The 22065-nt window shown below is 43.1% G+C and overlaps 2 protein-coding genes across 2 annotated transcripts in view; one reads left to right on the top strand and one right to left on the bottom strand.

Annotated features, from left to right (window-relative positions):
• The window catches only part of FNBP1 (formin binding protein 1), a 396531-nt gene that overhangs the window by 264926 nt on the left and 109540 nt on the right, over positions 1-22065 (bottom strand). The window lies entirely within an intron of this gene.
• Positions 1-22065, top strand: part of HMCN2 (hemicentin 2) — a 91699-nt gene that overhangs the window by 62908 nt on the left and 6726 nt on the right. Inside the window, exons 51-83 of the mRNA XM_075834640.1 lie at positions 85-198; positions 300-439; positions 1585-1735; positions 2142-2357; positions 3872-3985; positions 4193-4380; positions 6499-6595; positions 7468-7629; positions 9450-9563; positions 9780-9979; positions 10406-10487; positions 10639-10770; positions 11827-11970; positions 12379-12538; positions 13290-13414; positions 13507-13690; positions 14642-14739; positions 15016-15294; positions 15385-15575; positions 15901-15982; positions 16068-16204; positions 16483-16624; positions 16705-16849; positions 16931-17058; positions 18457-18627; positions 18711-18881; positions 19248-19397; positions 19521-19658; positions 19782-19903; positions 20402-20639; positions 20919-20978; positions 21397-21516; positions 21839-21973. Of these exons, the coding sequence (XP_075690755.1) occupies positions 85-198; positions 300-439; positions 1585-1735; positions 2142-2357; positions 3872-3985; positions 4193-4380; positions 6499-6595; positions 7468-7629; positions 9450-9563; positions 9780-9979; positions 10406-10487; positions 10639-10770; positions 11827-11970; positions 12379-12538; positions 13290-13414; positions 13507-13690; positions 14642-14739; positions 15016-15294; positions 15385-15575; positions 15901-15982; positions 16068-16204; positions 16483-16624; positions 16705-16849; positions 16931-17058; positions 18457-18627; positions 18711-18881; positions 19248-19397; positions 19521-19658; positions 19782-19903; positions 20402-20639; positions 20919-20978; positions 21397-21516; positions 21839-21973 (4830 nt within the window). The remainder of the gene's footprint in view (positions 1-84; positions 199-299; positions 440-1584; positions 1736-2141; positions 2358-3871; positions 3986-4192; positions 4381-6498; positions 6596-7467; positions 7630-9449; positions 9564-9779; positions 9980-10405; positions 10488-10638; positions 10771-11826; positions 11971-12378; positions 12539-13289; positions 13415-13506; positions 13691-14641; positions 14740-15015; positions 15295-15384; positions 15576-15900; positions 15983-16067; positions 16205-16482; positions 16625-16704; positions 16850-16930; positions 17059-18456; positions 18628-18710; positions 18882-19247; positions 19398-19520; positions 19659-19781; positions 19904-20401; positions 20640-20918; positions 20979-21396; positions 21517-21838; positions 21974-22065) is intronic.

Raw genomic sequence — 22065 nt, 5'->3', positions numbered from 1 at the left:
CCGGCGGTTGCTCCTTTGTGTGCACAGACCAATTTGGTAAAAATTTCTTTTTTCTAGCATTTTTGTTTTTTTCGTCTTCTCCAGGAGGTCACGGTCTGCAGATTTTGAATGCCCAGGAAGAAGACGCTGGCCAGTACAGATGCCTGGTAACCAATGAGATTGGAGAAGCCGTCCGAAACTATGAAGTTAAAGTTTTCAGTGAGTTCTTACAAATGATTGAGGTTTATGTAACGAATATTTAGGATCCTAGACTAACGACGTCGGCTGCTTTATCGTACCAACGAATCATCTTCTCTTAGTCCCTCCTCTAATCACAAGGGATGGCGCAGAGAATCATGGCGCCAAGGAAGTGAAGACGAAGGTGAACAGCACTTTAACCCTTCAGTGCGAATCTCGTGCGGTGCCTAAACCCACCGTGCACTGGTACAAGGACGGACAGGTCAGAAACCTTATACTTTATACCAGGTCTAAACATTGTGTGCAGAAATTGTACCTGTCATATTTAACCCCTCACACGCTGAGCGCGCTCCATAGACTGCGGGTGTCAGCTGTGTATTACAGCTAACACCCGACACTAACGGCCAGGAACAGCGATCGCGCGGTTCCTGGCCGTTTATCCCCTCAAATGCTGTGGTCAATCGCAACCGCAGCATCTCAGGCGCTATAGAGGGGACACCCTCCTCTGACAGCTCATCGGCGGCCGCCGCTGGTTGTCATGGCAGCCCAGGGACCTAATGTAAAAATTACTATACGAACTGCAATACATTAGTATTGCAGTATATTGTACCAGCGATCCACCGATCGCTGGTTCAAGTCCCCTAGGGGACTAATAGAATGTGTAAAAAAAAAAGTTTACTGAAGTTTTTTTTTTTTGTTTTTTTTTTAAATTAAAAGTTACAAAAAAAACGTTTTTGCTTTTAAGTAATGTCAAAAATAAACCAATTTGGTATCGTTACATCCGTAAATGTCCAATCTAGTACAATATACCATTACTTAATGCGCATGGTAAACGCCGTAAAAAGAAAAATATAATATCGTATCTCTGTTTTTTGGTCAACTTAGCGGTGAAAACAAAATGTAATAAAAAGTGATCATAAAGTCATATGTACCAAAAAACGGTACCAATAAAAACCACAGCTTGTGCCACAAAAAATAAGCCCTCAGACCGCTCAAGCCACGGAAAAAGGTAAAAGTTATGGCTTTCAGAATATGGGAAAAAAAAGTTGTTTTTTTTTTCTAACAATTTTTTCTTTGTAAAAGGAGTAAAACATTAAAAACCTATATAAATATGGTCTCGCCGTTTGACCAGCAGAATAAAGTAAATTTTTCTTTTTTACCGCACAGTGAAAGACGTAAAAACGAATCTAAAAATGGAGGAATCAGTTTTTTTAAATTCCACCTCCTATAGATTTTTTTTTCAGTTTCCCAGTACATTAAATGGTGCCTATAGAAACTACAACTCCCCCCGCTCCACTAACAATAAAAACGGTATAGAGGGCGGGGAGTATAAAACGTTTTGTTTTTTTTAAATGGCTTGGACATGAAGGGGTTAATATTGATCGATATTATGTTTTTGTGTTTCAGCTTCTGGAGGGCTATGGTACAATTCAAATCTTAGGTGACGGACGTGTGCTCCAGTTCCAGCCCGTCCGCGTGACCGACTCCGGGCGCTATTCCTGTGTTGCCACAAATGTCGCCGGAGAAGACGAGAGAGAATTTCAAGTGAATGTTCAGGGTTAGCGTCCGCCAGCTTCATACATTACTTTTTCATTGATTTTAGTGAATATTCCATAATATTAGTGCATTTTGCAGCAAAGTCTGATACTACATTGATAAAAGGCGCATAACAAACGCGTATAGGTCAAATGATAAATTTCACGTACATCTCCAGTCTCCTCTTTTTACGGCTCGATCGTCTAAATTCCCTCATCGTCTTTTTCTCACTGTTGGTTTAGTCCTTTGCAGTATATAATTATTCTTTCCTTGTTGTAATGGAAATCGTCTCTCTATGTACTGACTTCCTGCTGAGCTTGTGCTCATACACAGCAGCTAATCAGAAAAAGCAGAGCTTCAGTGAAAAGTATGGGAGGTTTTCATTATTTTATACTACACTCCTTGATGATATGTTGTTTCTCTTCCAGTCCCACCAATATTTCACAGGCCGGGTGGCCCCAGCGCTGCATTTGAGCTGGCGTTCCGAGACGACGAGGAGGAGGAGCTTACAGAACATAGGGAGGTGATGGCGTCCAATCCCATCTCTTTATATTGTGATACTAACGCCATTCCGCCACCAACCCTGACCTGGTACAAGGATGGAAAACCAGTCTCTGAATCTGACGGAGCCCTTGTGCTGCTGGGTAAGAGGAGCTCTGCCACTGACCTGATGCCTTTAGCCTGAATTACACTTTTTCTTCATATACTCCTATCCCTGAATATCAGTCCTGACGGGTGACTGGTACCCAGGTCTACGCGGTTGCAGCTTTAAGTCCTTCCTGCTCCAGCTAATAACCTAAAACAACTAGTCTAGCAAATGAAGGAAGCAAAAATAAACTCTATAAACTAACCTAAAAGACAATTCCAGAGTCCATGACATGAAAAAATAGTGACAAATGAGACGGTATAGCCATACTTGCCAACCCTCAAGGAAAAAAGGGGAGATCTACCGGAATCCCAAATGAGCAGATCTCCCGGGTGCCCTGTCTTCTGACAAAATACTCCCCGTTCCTGCAGAAGAGGACTGCAGGAACGGGGAGAGGTCGTTATCTGGACCACTGGTCTATATTACCTTAGGAGGTCTGTATTATTTTGGCGCGGTGTGATATCATCTGCACTATTTGTGATTTATATGCCGTAGTTTGGAAGGATATATCATAGAGAAAAAATGCCCGTGTACCTATCCGTCCACCATTTTTCCCAGAACCCCTGAATGTCCCTTATAAAAAGTTACCACATATGAGTATAAATCGGGTGTGGTCAAGATGGATCTCAACTTAATGTATTATAACAAATATCTGATGCACACAGTACACCCGCGGGGACGCCATGTGCCCCATAGTCCTCTGTGGGTTTCGTATTCCAGCTCCGTGAAACATATGGACATGTACATAAGGCGTAAGATGTAGAGAAATGTAGGGCTTGAGTATGATTGAGTCTCCTCACCCCTTTTTGCCCACAGTCCAGTGCAGGCTCATAGTTATATAGTTACATAGTAGTTATATAGTTATATAGTAGTTATATAGTTATATAGTAGTTACATAGTTACATAGTTGCATAGTAGTTATATAGTTATATAGTAGTTACATAGTTGCATAGTAGTTATATAGTTATATAGTAGTTATATAGTTATATAGTAGTTACATAGTTACATAGTTGCATAGTAGTTATATAGTTATATAGTAGTTACATAGTTACATAGTAGTTATATAGTTATATAGTAGTTATATAGTTATATAGTAGTTACATAGTTACATAGTTGCATAGTAGTTATATAGTTATATAGTAGTTACATAGTTGCATAGTAGTTATATAGTTACATACTAGTTATATAGTTACATAGTTAGAAGTAATTGCGAAAAATGGTAAGGTAGAAAAAAAGACACAAGTCCATCAAGTCCAACCTGTAATCCCTAACGTGTTGATCCAGAAGAAGCCACAAATCTCCATGAGGTGGATTCCAATTGCCTTATTAGGGAAAAAACCTAAAGATATTGAGACAGACTGGTTGCTAGGGACGTGCTGCCTGACAATCCCATTGGAACGTCTGTGTATCCCTAGCAACTAGTCTGTCCCACAAGACTACGCTGTTCAGCTCAAAGCCCGACATGTATTTATTTCCCACTTTATATCACCTGCGACGTTCTATCTTTTTCAGACGGGCGCATCCTGCAGATCCCAGTTTCTCGTGCAGAGCATGCTGGGAAATACACATGCGAGGCGACTAATGAAGCCGGAGAAGACAGATTGCATTATAAACTTGTGGTTCTGAGTGAGTTATTTTCAAAAATAAAATACAAAAATGCAACTCTCCAATTCTCTTATTGTATAATTACAATGTATCTGCCGGAAATATCGCTCGTCTGCATCATATGTAATTATTCTTCTTTATTTACATTGTGACCGATCAATGGTCTCTACTTCAGGAAATCAATGTGTATGGAACCTTATTGCCCTTGTCCCATTATTACTCTTCCAGCTCCTCCTGTTATGGTCGGAGAGGTGGAGGAACTGATTCAGGAGGTCTCTGTTATATACAACCAAACGGCGGAGTTACACTGTGACGCTACAGGTATCCCCCCACCAACCATTACATGGCTGAGGAATGGACTGACCCTGACCACTGCTGACCAGTATGATGTCCTGGAGGAAGGACGAAGGCTACAGGTAAGATTATACTACAGGTTGATGATTACTTAAATGGACAAAGTGGTAACTGTAGTAGAAAGCATGTAGATCCATGCAATGTTAGGAACAGGGGGCGGGGCTGTGACAACCTCTCACACATGATATATAGGCTGGTTGTCAGTAGTAATAGATGAATAGCTGTTACTGTATATAAGGTGTGTGGATCTCATGTCTGATCACAATGTAATTATATTATATATCAGTGATGTCAGTAACAGGGGGCGGGGCTGTGACAACCTCTCACACAGGATATACAGGCAGGTTGTCAGTAGTAATAGATGAATAGCTGTTACTGTATATAAGATGTGTGGATCTCATGTCTGATCACATGTAATTATATTATGTATCAGTGTTGTCAGTAACAGGGGGCGGGGCTGTGACAACCTCTCACACATGATATACAGGCTGGTTGTCAGTAGTAATAGATGAATAGCTGTTACTGTATATAAGATGTGTGGATCTCATGTCTGATCACAATGTAATTATATTATATATCAGTGATGTCAGTAACAGGGGGCGGAGCTGTGACAACCTCTCACACATGATATACAGGCTGGTTGTCAGTAGTAATAGATGAATAGCTGTTACTGTATATAAGATGTGTGGATCTCATGTCTGATCACAGTGTAATTATATTATATATCAGTGATGTCAGTAACAGGGGGCGGGGCTGTGACAACCTCTCACACATGATACACAGGCTGGTTGTCAGTAGTAATAGATGAATAGCTGTTACTGTATATAAGATGTGTGGATCTCATGTCTGATCACAATGTCATATTATAATATGATTTGATCACATATAATAAAAGTTAGTATACCTACATGAAGAACACCACAAAGATTATCCCCCGGATACATTTATTAAAGTCACAACTATGACCTGATACATAATAGTTTATGGGGAATGAAGCATGGTAATAAACGGTGAACCCGCTGAATAAATGACAAACCTAAAGTTCGGAGTCTGACACACCAAAATATTTTAAAACAAAAATATCTTTATTAAATACATTTTAAAAGAGAACATGAATTAAAAAACAGAGATGAATTCCACAGTGCAGAAAAGACAACCAGATCACACGTATATAATATATAATATTATGTCCAAATGTATGGGTAATAGGCGACACTGTTAAGCTACAGAAATGCAAAGATACATCAGTGGTATATTACATTTATATGATATGCATATTCTGTTACATAGCCAGCATGAAAGAACAATAAATAGCAGCAGAAAAAATAGCAGCAGAAAAAAGCAGCAGAAAAAAAGGGGGGGGCTAATCAGCAGCAGGACAGCTCTGTATATCTATCTACACAAACAAGTAGAATCAAAATACATGTAGATTACAGCGTGTATTGTAATGTGAGTACCCCTGATAAGAGCCAGACAAAGAAACCAGTATCCATACTATGCACACAAATTATATGGCTCAGCTGGACCCCGTAAGTAAAGAGCACAATACAAAATCATAGCTGTGGCTGTGTTGTCAGCCACAAGTGCAAACAGCCACTCCCCCTTGTAATGATCAAAATACAAGACTCATAATGCTGAAGGTGGACATATGCTGGAAACGCAGCTCATACCCATTGGAACAGGTCACCGTCACTGGCGTCACCCCGACGCGCGTTTCGGCCCGGAAGCCTTCGTCTGGGGTTTTTTTTTCTGCTGCTATTTTTTCTGCTGCTATTTATTGTTCTTTCATGCTGGCTATGTAACAGAATATGCATATCATATAAATGTAATATACCACTGATGTATCTTTGCATTTCTGTAGCTTAACAGTGTCGCCTATTACCCATACATTTGGACATAATATTATATATTATATACGTGTGATCTGGTTGTCTTTTCTGCACTGTGGAATTCATCTCTGTTTTTTAATTCATGTTATCTTTTAAAATATATTTAATAAAGATATTTTTGTTTTAAAATATTTTGGTGTGTCAGACTCCGAACTTTAGGTTTGACATATAATAAAAGTTGTTGAGCACTAGTAACATTCTGCTTCTCTGTAGACGTATAGTTCAGTATGTAATATTTACAGCTTTCTCGTATGTGCGGATTCACTGGTGTCGTGTTTTATATCCTACCAGATCCACTCGGTGCAGGTGACGGATATAGACAGCTATGTTTGTGTGGCAGAAAATCCAGCTGGATTTGCAGAGAGACTTTTCACCCTGATGGTTCATGGTAAGAACAGCGCTGCATTAATGTAGAGGACATGACTGGTAATGCAGAACAGGCTGGGGCAGAGATTACAGGAGGTGCAGAAGCAGCAGTCAACGCCGGGCCCTGGTGTCTGAAGGGGCACCAAAAGCACCACTGCCACATAAGACGACACCATTATAATAAATGACACATGGTCGGTAGGGGGCCCTGTTACATGTGTTGCATTGGGGCGTAGGAGCCTCAGTTACACCTCTGAGCACAGGATCATTGCTTATGATTTACATTACCAGAAAAGACAGACGACTGTCCGCTAAATACATCAGCAGCACAAATCTCTCTCCTGTCCTGATGGTTTGTTACAATGTATCAGTGCAGGTAAGGCTCTGTTCACATTGTGTTTAGGGGCTACGTTCATCGTATACGCTGAGGAAATCTCCCGGCATATTGACCCAACGTAAAATACAAGTCATCCATAGGGTCACCTGCAAAAAAAAAAAAAAATAGAGCCTCTCCCACCGCACATGGTGTGAACAGAGCCTATAATGTATCAGCTTGGAGTCCAGACTCTTTACCTCACAGGTGACGGTCTACACTGGATACAATTGTGACAAACCCTCAGCTAGGTATTGGCAATAAATGTTTCCATTCACTGACAGCGATATTTTGAAAATGAAGAGGAATGAATCAAAATCTATTAAACTTTTCATTATATAATGGAGTGAACGTTAATGATGGGAATTGGATTGTAGATTCTTGTAGAATAATATATGTAGATATATTCCGGTATATAAGTTGTAAATTCTTGTAGAATAATATATATATTCCGGTATATAAGTTGATATCTGTCAGTGAAATGTAAATCTTGGTCTATAATTCTTTGTATTACTTTTTAGTTCCCCCCAGAATACTTGGAGCAAGAAGTGATAACGTCAGCGCGGTCCTGCTCAGCTCCATCTCCCTGGTGTGTGACGTGCAGTCTCATCCCTCTCCAGAGGTGACCTGGTATAAAGACGGGCAGCTGCTTCAGCCTGGCAAAGGATTCCTCATCATGCCAGGTACTACTTCTATTTTACCACAATACAGGTGGTGGTCTTCTCACCCCCCATGTATTCAGATGGCTACGACTGTGATGTGACTGGCGCATGACCTAAAGGATTTGGGCATATTTAATACAAAGTTGTAAAATTTGGAAATATTGCACCCCAAAGTTTTATAAAGTTAGATTTAAAGGCGTTGTATGCTTTCACCAACTGTGTCCCATGTGCTCTATGGGGGAAATGGTCCTCTAATGGGACAATGACCCCATACACACATTAGCCAGGGTGGCAAGCCGGGCATTGTGGCTCTTTCTGGAGGACTGGTCGTGTCCAGGTGTTAAATATGTATTGGCGCTATGTAATGCTTTATACCTGCAGGGGAGATTAGTGAACAGTCTCTTCCCTCCGCAATAACAATTCATTACCCAGGATCCCAGTAATGGGGTGACGGAGAACTCATTTTAGTGATCCTGGTAGAATCCTCCTCTAAAACACCTTGAGGAAAGGTAACAGCCCAATAAATCTGGTGCAGCCGGTGTCGGTGCTGGCTGGGCTCAGTAGTACTACGGCTGTCCTGGGCTCTTTTTGATGTTAATATGAGCCTGGGCTATCGCTGTGCAGCAGGTGTCGGTGCTGGCTGGGCTCAGTAGTACTACGGCTGTCCTGGGCTCTTTTTGATGTTAATATGAGCCTGGGCTATCGCTGTGCAGCAGGTGTCGGTGCTGGCTGGGCTCAGTAGTACTACGGCTGTCCTGGGCTCTTTTTGATGTTAATATGAGCCTGGGCTATCGCTGTGCAGCAGGTGTCGGTGCTGGCTGGGCTCAGTAGTACTACGGCTGTCCTGGGCTCTTTTTGATGTTAATATGAGCCTACTACGAGAAAGAGGACACAGTAGTACTGCCAGTAAATAGTGATAAGAGAGGGGCTTATTGCTACTCACAAACAGAACTTTTTAAAACAGCATAAAAAAATAAAAGACACGCCGAGTTAGCTCGCACCCAGAGTTTCGCCGAATCAGCTTCTTCGGTTGCCCCAGAAGAAGCCAATACGGCGAAACCCAGGACGGCCGTAGTACTAATGAGCCCAGCAAGCACGGACATTTTTTTGGGGCTGTCACCTTTCCTCAAGGAGTTTTAGAGGAGGATCCACCAGGATCATTGGACTGAATTTGTGGAATCGTTTGGGTCGTCTGAGCGGCTAAGTATTCTTTTATTTTTGTATGTTTGTAAACGTTTTTGGGACAGACTCTTAACTGCGCCCGCTCCGACCTTTTTCCTTGACATTTAGGGCTCGTCCACATGAGATGGAATTTCGGACGGAAAAAACGCAGCAGAATATAGTAGCTGCATAGTGGATAAGATTTAACAAATCTCATCTACACGCGGTGTAAAGTTTCCGAGCCGAAACGGAGCGGCGGTGCGTATATATTTCAAAGCGCAGCATGTCAATTCCTGCGTTTTTCAGGAGATGTCTCCATCGCCTAACATTTGGAGAAACGCAGCAATTTACGCACCATTTTCTGCTGTAAAAACCATAGGAAATGGTGCGTTTTTGCCGCAGCGGAAAGCATTTGACTTTAGACAGAATTGCTGCAGAAATTTTCTGCAACAATTCCGTTGTGTGTGAACAAGCCCTAAGTGTGCGTGACACAATCATACACATAGAATTGTTGACAACCTCTATATTTGTATATATACTCTGTAACTCCTTTTAGTGTATCCACAGATGCACAGGCTACTACCCCATTTCCCTGCATGTATCTCATGTATCCAAGTCAATGACTATTTGGATGATCCAGTCTTTGACCCGGTGTCCATATACTATTATTCCATCTTTAGGGGGTCAGGTCTTACAGATTACTCGTGTCCAGCTCTCCAGCCAGGGAATCTATACATGCAAAGTGCAAAATCCTGCAGGATCTGCTGAAAAAATAATCCACCTCACAGTCCATGGTAAGTGCGAGACTTCGCAGCTACATCTTCACAGCCACCGATATAGTGGCGGATCTGCTGGTCTTATTCGGCAGGGGCCCCTTTAGTCGGCCACGTTACAGGGGCCAAGGTCTGTATACACCCTCTGCTTCATGCGTCTCTGAACCTTCTACCTTGTGATTTTGTATAAAATAATTCTGATCTGATGACATGTTGATAATGTGTTATCATATGTAGCCCCACCGAGCATCAAGGAACCACCATCTGGGACCAAGGAGACCACCCTTCATCGTGGAAGCATCTTAACATTAGCGTGTGAGCCTGACACCGCGCTAGAGTCAACCATCACGTGGTATAAAAACGGGCAACTTCTCATCGGGGGCAATAGTGCCACAATCCTGGACGAGGGTCAGAGACTGGAGATCCGGGACGTGCAGGTGACGTCTTACATTTTTGAAACTTATTATTTTACACCATTAAATAATCCCTTCCAATAACATATCACTTTCTAATTAGCTTTACACTGTTTTCAAGATCTCCGTTTGCAGTCAGTGAATGGGGACATTCTTGTTTACATTTAGAGCCAAAAAACGTGCCCTGACCTAGTCCTAGCTGATGGACTTGTTCAAAGATAGAGTTGTTTTACATTTAGTACGTCCGTGTGGGCAGCACATCTTCAGGAAAGATTGATAGCCTCTGAATGTAAACAGGACAGCAAGCAGAGATACATTTTTATGTGCCTTCCATATATTTGTTCATGAGAGGTGTAGCTTGATATAAAATCTCTTCAAGGGATCCCCAACCATCAAGTGTCTGCGTGCAATGCCCCTTATTGAGATGATTGCGTGTTACGTATTTCCCAGGCGTCAGATAAAGGACTTTACACCTGTAAGATGAGGAACGTGGCCGGAGAAGCTGAGCTCAGCTACACCGTGATCATACAAGGTGAGGGAACGCAGTGCGATGTATCCCACAGAAGGAACAATACCCTTATATCACGTGTATCCGATGTATCCAAGCTTAGGTAACTAATAACGGAATGATGGACTGGAGCCGGCGTCCCTCTAATATCTAAGATTCTTCTCCCTATGTGCAGTGCCCGCAGCCATCACTCATCCACAGAATGAAACCTTCCAGATGATGATCGGGAGCTCCATAGTCCTGTCCTGTGAAGCGGAGGGCTCCCCTCCCCCGAGGTTCACATGGCTCAAAGACGGGAAACGATTAGGTAAATACTTAGTTAATATGGACATTTTAAAGGGTCTAATAATGAATGTGTCCGCTCCATGAACGTTCTTGCAGCCTGAACGCATTAGACAGAACTCGGCTGAACGTGCCGATTTCAAGAGGATCGGACGATGATGTCATGAATATGGGGTCACCTCTCCCCATAGAAATAAACGGGAATACTCGGCTAAGCCAAGAATACAGGTTCAAGGAGATGGAAGAAATGACAGGCAACTGTTATTGAAGGTCTATGGCCACCCTGATCCTTTATGATTATGTCCTCCTATAAGTCTAACGGATCCCTCTGCTGATAATACGTCGTCCATGTACTTCATGATCGTCAAATACCGATCTGTTATATAATTACTAATGATCAATAACGTTTCATTTCATAGGTATAATGGACAGTATGAGAAGCTTAGATACACATGCTGAGTAGACAGTATCACATATGATAGGATTAGATACACATGCTGAGTAGACAGTATCACACATGATAGGATTAGATACACTGCTCAGCAGACAGTATCACACATGATCGGATTAGATACAGCAGCTCAGCAGACAGTCTCACATGATAGGATTAGATACAGCGGCTCAGGAGACAGTATCACACATGATAGAATTAGATACACTGCTCAGCAGACAGTATCACACATGATCGGATTAGATACAGCAGCTCAGCAGACAGTATCACACATGATCGGATTAGATACAGCAGCTCAGCAGACAGTCTCACATGATAGGATTAGATACAGCGGCTCAGGAGACAGTCACACAATAGGGCTAGATACACAGATCAGCAGACAGTATTACACATAAAATTAGATACAGCAGCACAGTATCACATGTGATAGGATTAGATACACGCACTGAACAGCTTTTGATGGAGAATGTGGAGCTGTGTAGTTAATCACACACATAAGGCTTAGATACATCGGCTACGCAGCACTTTGTCCCTGGAGATTACTTTATATAATGACCACAGATGAATGATTTCCTGCACGGTGTTTTTAGACTTGTATTTGCGATGTTTCTCCTGGCTCTTTACTTGCAGAGAACGCCGGTCAGTTGGGGATGATCATAACTGGAAGCAGATTACAGATCAACCGTGCACAACCATCACATGCCGGACACTACACCTGCACAGCGCAGAACCCGCTGTCCGAGTCCCACAAGGACTTCCTGCTGCTGATACAAGGTAACAAAACGTGAGCATCTCCGCTGTGAATACTATGGGAGATGCCAGTCAGAATACAAACATCACTGGCGTAAGAGGCACCGAATTCCTTAAAATAGCCGACCGCACGCCTAAAAGGAAAATCTATGCCAGCTAAGAGTCTGCGTAGATTTCCGCTATAATTCATGCCAGTTTCGGCCGTAAAAATTATCCGGGCGGCGGCAGGCCATGCCCCTTCTCGCTATGCTGCACCCACTATTCTGAGCAATGGAGTCGGCGTAAAAATGCAAGATTTTTGGGCAAAAACAGTTTCACAGATTCCCCCCATGACGTGTCCGCTTAGAACACATCTGGATATATAGAACAATTTCATATGTATTTTAATGTCATTTTTTTTATTATTTGTCTGCATTAATTTGTTTTTGGCAGTGGCCCCAAGAATCCTTGGATCCGACCTACCCAGTGAGCGGATTATCCAGGTCACCCGGGAGGTAACACTCGACTGTCTCGCGGAGGGCACACCACCACCCCAGATATTATGGCTTAAAGACGGAAGACCCCTCGATTCACTCTCTTTTCCAAACATCCGGTGATTTTAACTTTAATAATAAAGGAAATTGTTTAATTTTATGGAAATAGTTTCATAATTGTAAAATAAAAGTCTCTGTAAATTTCAAATTTAAAAGTGTTTTAATTCTTTACCATTTTCTACATCTCTGCTTGCTGTCGGCTCTCATTCATACTTCCATTTAGAGGTTATAAAAGGTCCCCTGACCTAGTAATTTTCTTGCTTTTGTTACATTATATCACAATGTATCAAGTAAGAAAACGATCAGCCTGTAACCAGGACAGGATTTGTACATTTCTAATGTACATATGTTTTAATTCTTTACCATTTTCTAGATCTCCGCTTGCTGTCAGCTGTCATTCATGTTTCTATTCAGAGGTTTTAAAATCTCTCCTGATCTAGTTCTTTTCTTGTTTTTCTTACAATATATCACAATGTATCAAGTAAAAAACGATCAGTCTGTAATTCAGGACAGGAGGGAGATGTGTGTTTGGCTCACCAGGGATCGTCTATGCTGATACATTGTGACAAACCCAAGTGTATGTCTAGGTTAGGTTTTCAGCTTATGAATGAACTCTATTATTTTTCCATTCACTGACCGCAAGAATGAAAGCAGCATTCATAACAGAATGTTGCAAAACATCTCAATATAGAAGGATTCATTTCTTTACATAAAACTGGAGTCGTCCGTTAATGTTTTCAGTGCGTGGTGCGAATAAATCGGTAATCACTGGGATCGAACGTTAATTATATTAATGTCTCGCTTATCCAGGGTTTCTCCAGACGCTCAATCCTTGGTCCTAACTTCTGTCCAGTCCTCGGACTCTGGTCGCTATACGTGTCTGGCTCGTAACATTGCAGGAGAAGACACAAAGGTTTTCGTCTTGAACATTTTTGGTGAGTGAGATGATAATTCTGTAAGAAGTGTTTGACAATTATTCAGGGGAATTAGAAATTAGTTTAATGTCTTTTTTTCTTTGCACTTGCAGCCCCTCCAGTGTTTGAGTCTGGCACCAACGTCTCCGAGACTCACAGCAGTGTTCCCGGCTCACATGTGACACTCGAATGCCAGGCCAGCGGCTCTCTGCCCATGCAGCTGACCTGGCTGAAGGATGGAAATCCGCTGCCTGCTTCTCGCTTCCTCAGAATCTCTTCTGGAGGACGTATTCTACGGTAAGTGCGCAGTAGTCAGTGCGGTTACCTTGCAGCACTGAGGTCCTGGGTTTAAATCCGACCAGGTGTAAAATCTGCATGAAGTGTGCGGACGTTCTCCCCATGTTCTTGTGGGTATCCTCAGTTTACTTCTGTTTCCTCGCATGCTCCACACACATACTAGTGCTGGGTCCCTCAAACACACACTGCGCAAGTTCTGCAACGGAATTATGTGCGGAAATTCCACAGCAGTAAAGATAATGAGATTTAGAAATTCTCATGCCCATCCTGCGGGGTGGTGGGGGATGCAGAAAAGTACTGCGGTGCCACTTTCAATTCCGCATGTCAATTTTTGCTGCGGGTTCTGAGCGGAGATGCTGCGTGTTTGGCTCATAGACTTGAATGAGGAGCATAAATTCTGCAACCAATTTGTTTTGTTGCCTTTTTTGACAGCATTTACGCAGCGGCAACACAGTAGAAACCACTGCACATATAGTTTGCTATAATCAATGTTTAACACAAAATTCGCAGGTAAAACCACAGCGGGGAAAAAAATGCATTTCCGTTTAAAAAAATGCAACATTTGGTGCGGATTTCTGTCAGAGATTTTCCTGCACTTTTTTGAGAATCTGCTGCAGATTTTCTATTTATTGCGGGTGGGAACATACCCTATTCGCTATTCCATACATAGGCATCCGCAGAAAAAAAAACATAACGCAACGGATAGATTTTTTTCTACCATGGGAGCGTATAGGCGACGTATGCCATTGTATGCCCCCACGCTGGTGTAAACTGGAGGTACGTTGTGAAATCCTCCTGAGCCCATTTGGGGACAAGAAGCGATGTGAGTGATGACAACCTGAGTACAAGAACTAATACTTGATACCCGCTCTATAATATGTATATACACACAACCTGTAACCACCACGTGCCGGCATAGCCCTTCGATATATATATATTTTTCACTGGCAGGATATCCCATGTACAAGTTTTAGATGCCGGTGTTTACAGTTGTCAAGCATCAAGCCCTGCTGGAACCGCAGAGAAGAGCTTCACCCTCCTGGTAGAGAGTAAGTACTGAGCTGTGTATGTAACATACAGGTTGTATCAAGCTGTAGATGGTGTGCGTTTCCTAAAATCCTAAAGAGTCCTGGCAGTAGAATAGATTTATTATATGTGTTCTATTATACTTCAGAGCTGCAGTCACAATTCTGCTTGACATTGTTGCAAAAAGTAAGCAAGCTTGTCAACAGAAGCCCCCTTAACATTTCAGCTGAGCTCCTATAATACAGGGGGCAGTTAGTTTTTGCTACATTATGTTTCCTTATATTATGTGTTCTTGTCAGCCCTCCCTGTGGTGGAGCGATCAGAGAGTACAGAGGAGGTCACCGCTATCCAGGGATCTTCTGTCACATTCACATGTGAAGCTCATGGTTCTCCGCTACCTTCATTGTCATGGGAGAAAAATGGCGAGCCACTTCATCTACAGAGTAACCTCCTGCCAAACGGGCTCGGTACCCGCCTCTTCCTGGAGTCCGTCCATGCTGGGGATTCTGGTCTCTACTCCTGCACAGCCCTGAACGCAGCCAGGAAGGTCAGCAAGCACTTCCGTCTCATAGTGCTGGGTAAGTCCGCTATCTGAAATGTTCTGCCTCGAATGGATAATTTTTCGTTGCACCCTTCCTAATATATAGTGTTCATGTTCTGCATCCTAGAACCACCCAGGATTGAGGGTCCTGCTCATCCAACAGAAGTTGCAGTTGCGGTGGACGAACCTTTGGAACTCATGTGCAATGCCATAGGCTTTCCTACCCCAGAAATAACCTGGGAGAAAGATGGACGACCTTTATCCCGTCCAGACTTACTCACAAGAAATGGGACCGTCCTGAGGATTGAGAGAGTGAAGGTAGGTAGACCAGTTTCCTTGAATATCTTCATGAAAGGTATTCTTCATTCCTGTCCTGGACCTTGTGATCTGCCTCCTCTACTCCGCCTGTCAGTTGAGCTTTTGATTGTCCCCCTCTAGAACCAATAAACTGCAAAACTGATCACACTGTGTGAAATGTCCTGGAAGGGGCGTAGAGAAGCTTCTCTTATTAAAATGTCTCCAGATCAGTTCTTTAGGCAACGTCATTTTATACCTTGTGGCACACACTCTGGTATACGGCTACACGTCCTGATGCGGAGGTAATGATATAAACATTCATATTGGTATTTAACTATTGCTCTAGGCTGAAGATGCCGGAATCTACGTCTGTGTGGCTAGCAGCACAGCTGGAAGGGACACCAGGGCGACGTGGCTGCGACTGAAAGGTGAACCCTCCTGCATACCGAGGACACTTCTGCCGCTCACACGTGTAGCTGTTCTCTAATATGGAGCGCGCTTTACTTTTTGCAGTTCCTCCCAGCGTCGTTGGTCCGGCCGAACCTCGTTTGCTGTCAGTGTCCATTGGCGGACAACTGGTCCTGGAGTGTCGGGTGGAAGGAGATCCTCTCCCAACAATCCAATGGTTTAGAGGAGAAACACCGCTCCAGGTATAATCAAGAGGGATCTCGGTTCTCCCAGCTGGGGGGAGGGGGGGTTCCTTAAATTTGATTATTCGCTGCAAATCTTCAAAATGGAAAAGCCACATTTCTAGCATAATATAAACTTCACCCTCGTGCCAGTAACGGGTTGCACTTGCGTTAATAAAGCAAGACGTCATATGCTGGTAGTCTATTGGCTGGCACCTTCTGGGGAGTTATGTGGGTACATTATATTACTATATCTATTTGTACTCGAAGACCTTGCATTATTTCATCCTTTATTTCAGATGGACCGGCGTGTCCAGATTTTGTCTAAGGGTCGTTACATTCAGATTCACAGCCTCCAGGCCTCGGACAGTGGGGAATACATCTGCATCGCCTCAAATCCAATAGGCACAACCAGCTTGAAGTTTATAGTGGAGATACAAAGTAAGTGAAGATCCGTGATTCCATAGAAAGTATTTAAAATGTTTGTGGTAAAAATGTTCATGTGATATTTCACATTTTAGTTGCACCGTCTATCTTGCCCGGGCCATCTGTGGTCAGTGCCTCTGTTAACCAAACAGCCGTATTACCGTGCTGGGCTGAGGGGCTCCCGCCGCCAACCGTAACGTGGAAGAAAGACAGTATTCTGCGCTCTGTGGAGACGTCCAGGTAACGTACCGCAACCACTGAGCGTTCTCCACCGTGATCCCTTCTGTAACAATGTTAACAAAACGTCACCTCTTGTTCCAGACTTGAGTTTCTTAAAGACGGCTCCTTGCGCATCCCACAAACTCTTCTGCAGGACTCTGGATACTATCTGTGTACAGTCGCTAACTCTGCAGGAATGGCTCGTCGCGGGGTAGAACTACGAGTTTACGGTAAGCAGCAGAACTCCTCAGACAAAGAACCAAAACTATGGATGAACATGGAGAATTCTGTATAAGAATCGCTAAGACGTCTGCTTCCTTACTCTCAGACTTAGAGGTTACTCTATTAAAGCAAATGTTTACCTCTGAACCACTCGACATCTACTGATCCCGAGTTATATCCTGTATTATACTCCAGAGCTGCACTCACTATTCTGCTGGTGGAGTCACTGTGTACATACATTACTTATCCTGTACTGATCCTGAGTTACATCCTGTATTATACTCCAGAGCTGCACTCACTATTCTGCTGGTGGAGTCACTATGTACATACATTACATTACTTATCCTGTACTGATCCTGAGTTATATCCTGTATTATACCCCAGAGCTGTACTCGCTATTCTGCTGGTGGAGTCACTGTGTAGATACATTACATTACTTATCCTGAGTTACATCCTGTATTATACTCCAGAGCTGCACTCACTATTCTGCTGGTGGAGTCACTGTGTACATACATTACATTACTTATCGTGTACTGATCCTGAGTTACATCCTGTATTATACTCCAGAGTTGTAGTCAAAAGCCTGCAGACTGAGAGCTCCAAGCACTGCTTGCTTGTCTGCAGAGGGTTTGATCTGTTAATTTGCATTATGGGAAATGTCTTTACACCAGGCTCAGTACAGTAATCTGCTGTAGGAAAAACAAACTACTCCTCTGTATTATAAGAACTCGGCTAAGATGTTAGCGGTGTGTCTCTCCACAATCTTGCTGAACACTAGTCCACTAGAATAGTGAATACAACTTTGGTGTATAATACAGGCTGTGACTCGTGATATCTACAGGTTAAGTAATGTAATGTATGTACACACTGTCTCCACCAGCAGAATACTGAGTACAGCTCTGGAGTATAATACAGGATATAACTCAGGATCAGCACAGGATAAGTGATGTAATGTATGTACACAGTGACTCCACCAGCAGAATAGTGAGTGCAGCTCTGGAGTATAATACAGGCTATAACTCAGGATCAGTACAGGATAAGTAATGTAATGTATGTACACAGTGACTCCACCAGCAGAATAGTGAGTGCAGCTCTGGAGTATAATATAGGATATAATTCAGGATCAGTACAGGATAAGTAATGTATGTACACAGTGACTCCACCAGCAGAATAGTGAGTGCAGCTCTGGAGTATAATACAGGATGTAACTCAGGATCAGTACAGGATAAGTAATGTAATGTATATACACAGTGACTCCACCAGCAGAATAGTGAGTGCAGCTCTGGAGTATAATACAGGATAATGTGACTTCGCCGTTTATGGAGATTAATGGTGTATATATTTGCTTCAACCTAACCCTTTCCTGGTGTATAACGGCAGCCATGTTCTATCTTATTTCCTATCAGTTAACGGCGGCTTTTCAGAATGGCAGGAATGGGGTTCTTGTACTAGGACTTGTGGTCAGGGAGTGCAAGAGAGAGTCCGCATGTGTAATAACCCCCCTCCTGCCAATGGTGGAAGACCCTGCATGGGCAGAGACGTGGATGTGAGAGCTTGCAGTCTGCCCCTGTGCCCAGGTACTGCTTGCTTCAGTGATTACATACATTGCCTAACTGCACTTCAGTGATTTTTCTGAGCCTATATCATTCTCCTCTCTCAGTGGATGGAGGGTGGACTGGTTGGAGTAGTTGGTCTCAGTGTTCGGCGTCCTGTGGTGAAGGCTCCAGACAGCGCACACGTTCCTGTTTCTCCCCTCCCCCACAAAACGGCGGAAAAACCTGCTTTGGAAAGGACACGGAAACAGAGACATGTCAGCTGCCACAATGCCGAGGTATCACAATCATTAATGCGGCAAGATGTAGAAGAGGGAATTGATCCTATCATCTGAGGATGGAATAATTACAGCGTTCCCGAATTAATAATTTCTTAGAAGGATCATTTAGGAGAAGTCTGATAATATTTGCGACCCAAGAGATGTAAAATGTGTAACTGTATCTGAGCCCTCGCATGTAACAAGCACCTGTGTCAGTAGAACACGATCAGGACCGGTTTTCAGTCTCTGAATGTAAACCAGCATGGGTCCATTCCCTGACAGCAAGCAGAGATTTTGAAAATGCTTATGTATTGAAAAACAAAAAAGTATATTAGAAAGTTGTGTGACTGTTCATCATACGATGGGTGTTTTTCATATTCTTAGCCATCGCCTCTCGAGTACGAGCCAGTCTCATCGGCATCGTCAACGACCAAGATTTCGGACTCTCGTCACTCAGCGCCAACATGACGGAAAACCCACAGGCCAGAACCACCACTATCAGCAGCAGCATTGAAAATATCCCACCATCCATAGGTACGTACAGCCATCATGGTGCACAGAATTACCAACATCCCAAACTGTGTGACTATTGAGGTAACGCTCCGCGGTCCGCACATCAATACAGATGTAATAATTCTATTACATTTTACTGTCCAGGACCCCTGATGAAAGTGCTGATTTCAATGATCGCACCCCTCTACTGGTCCGCTGCATTCCCCTATGATGGCACCATTAATGGTTTCAGCCTCACCAAAGGAGTTTTCCGGAAAGAGTCTCAGGTGGAGTTTGCAACAGGTAAGTCTGCGCGGAGGCGTTGCTACCGGGCATGAAGTAGGGACCCCTGGATAGAGGACGTTGTAGTCTATGGAGAACTTTTCCCACTACAGGTAAAGTTGTTAATCACTTCTTGTGCTTTAGGGGAGCAGCTGCGCATCACACATATCGCTCGAGGGCTGGACTCCGACGGGACCCTGTGGTTCGATATTGTGATCAATGGATTTGTCCCGGAATCTCTCGTCTCCTCGGATATAGTCCTTCAGGTACCTGGGAGGGGGGGGGGATGCATCTGCGAGCATGACCGAAGACGAAGAAGGGTAATCTCGGCTTTGGCAATTTAAGCTGCTGAAAATGAGAATTATACCGTAATAATTAGTATTCAATAACTGCAGACCCTTCCTCTTCTAGTTTACTGTAGTGCTTTTCTCGCCATTGTGCGGTGGTACCTGCTGAGACAAGTGCAGGGCTCATGATAAACACTAATGAGCTGCACACCTGTGTCAGCAAAAAGTGAACAATGTCAAATGGAATGTTTCCATTCACTGACAGCAAGCAAAAATCGTTATGCTGAAAAAATAAAACAAAATCTAAAGTTGCAAAAAAGCTTCATTTAAAAAGAATTTCCAACCAAAAAGAAGTACATAACAAAACATACAGACGCCGTGTGGCCCCTCGTACTACAAGGCCCCAATATTTACCCCTGCAGCCGCATCATAGCAGCGGTGGTGTAACAACGGGCCTCATACTCCTTTGTCCCCCAGGAATTCACTGAGACCTATGTGCAGACTGGAGCCGGACAGATCAACGCTTGGGCTTCACCGACCTTCACCAAGGATGGCGGTTTTCTCTCCCTCCGCTGTAACCACACGGTGGAGTACAACCCAACCCTGGGCCGTCCGATAAAGAACTCCCAGAGGCTGCACGTCAACTCCATCCGATCGTCCTATATCCCTGACCTGGAGGAACTGCAATTTCATCTTACAGCTTCACTACAAGGAGGTAAACGAGCAGCTGTGCGCACTTTGTAACATTAACTTTATTTCGAATGCATTCTCCGGTTGAATGCAGCCTGCAGTGTAAAGAATGGAGGTTTTTATTCTTCTGGTCAGGACTACATTCAGGGTCATGTGTGTATGTATCCATGTAAATGCACGTTCTCTTCCAGTGTATTCTAGGTGCACTAAATATACAAATATACCGCTTTACAAACTGGTCGATATTAAAAGGGACATTTCAAATTTTAATCCTCGGCTCACGTCTTGTGTTTTTATCTTCCAGGACTGAATGGGGGAGCATGTCCTGCAGGCTTTGTTCAGTCTGGAGACTCTTACTGCACTGGTAAGCGGCTTTGTATACAGAGATGATGGGTGTTATCCTGCATTCTACCGATAACCTCAGAGCAATGTCTACCCAATACCGTCCTAAACACTTGGATTAATCAGGATTAGGAACAGAATGACCTCAATACAGAATCATTTATTCATCTAGAATTAGATAGGACCCGATAAATGCCGGATTATCAGATATTCCAGATCCTAATAAACTGTATATAAAACTCACATATTAGGGGAAGGAACCTTCACAACACAATGTAGAAAAGAAATAAAAATTCACAATAATATCTGTTTGATGGTAGAAATCTCGTAGTTTTTATATTCCACATTATATCAGTTCTGTGCTGGATTATCAGACGTTCTGTATGATCAGATGCTGGATTGTAATAGAAGACTTATTAATGGTTTTACTCCTCCCGCAGATCTAGACGAGTGTGACCTCCGCAGGCCGTGCTCTCACACCTGCCAGAATAACCTGGGAAGCTTCTCCTGCTCCTGCCCTACGGGTTACTCTCTGGCCCCAGATAACCGAAACTGCCGAGGTGAGGATGATGAGAGCAGTTGTAGCTACGGCAGACCTAGTATGTCTTATACGCTTGAATTTAGTGAACGTTCCTATTTACACCTATAAATCCTGTCCTGATACACGCTAACGAGCCCAACATCAGTTGGACATGATCAGAACAGGATGTTATTATTCACTAAGAGCAAGCAGAGATCTTGAAAATGGTGAGGAATTCAGAATTCAAGTATATTGTATAGACACAGAACTTGTCATTATATAATGTTAAAGGCGTTATTTGCCGTTATGACTTGCAGTACGGCAAATAATTTGGAGTTTTTCACATTTTTTTCTTCTTAAAGATCTGGATGAATGCAGACTAGGAAGTCACCAATGCCCCTCCGGCCAGGAATGTATCAACATGGCCGGATCATACCGCTGCCTTCTGCGCTGTGGACCCGGCTTTCGACCCAATTCTGAAGGGTCAGCCTGCGAGGGTATGTAATGAGGGGTACATACTTGTCATGATTATGTAAATGAGGCGTATCCATCGTATAACAAAAAGTTATACAATTTTTCGAATATATAT

This window comes from Rhinoderma darwinii, chromosome 8 (genome assembly GCF_050947455.1).
Source record: "Rhinoderma darwinii isolate aRhiDar2 chromosome 8, aRhiDar2.hap1, whole genome shotgun sequence".
NCBI classification, from domain to species: Eukaryota; Metazoa; Chordata; class Amphibia; order Anura; family Rhinodermatidae; genus Rhinoderma; species Rhinoderma darwinii.
Note: the sequence above shows the minus strand (reverse complement) of the source record. Positions and strands in the feature narration are given on the sequence as shown.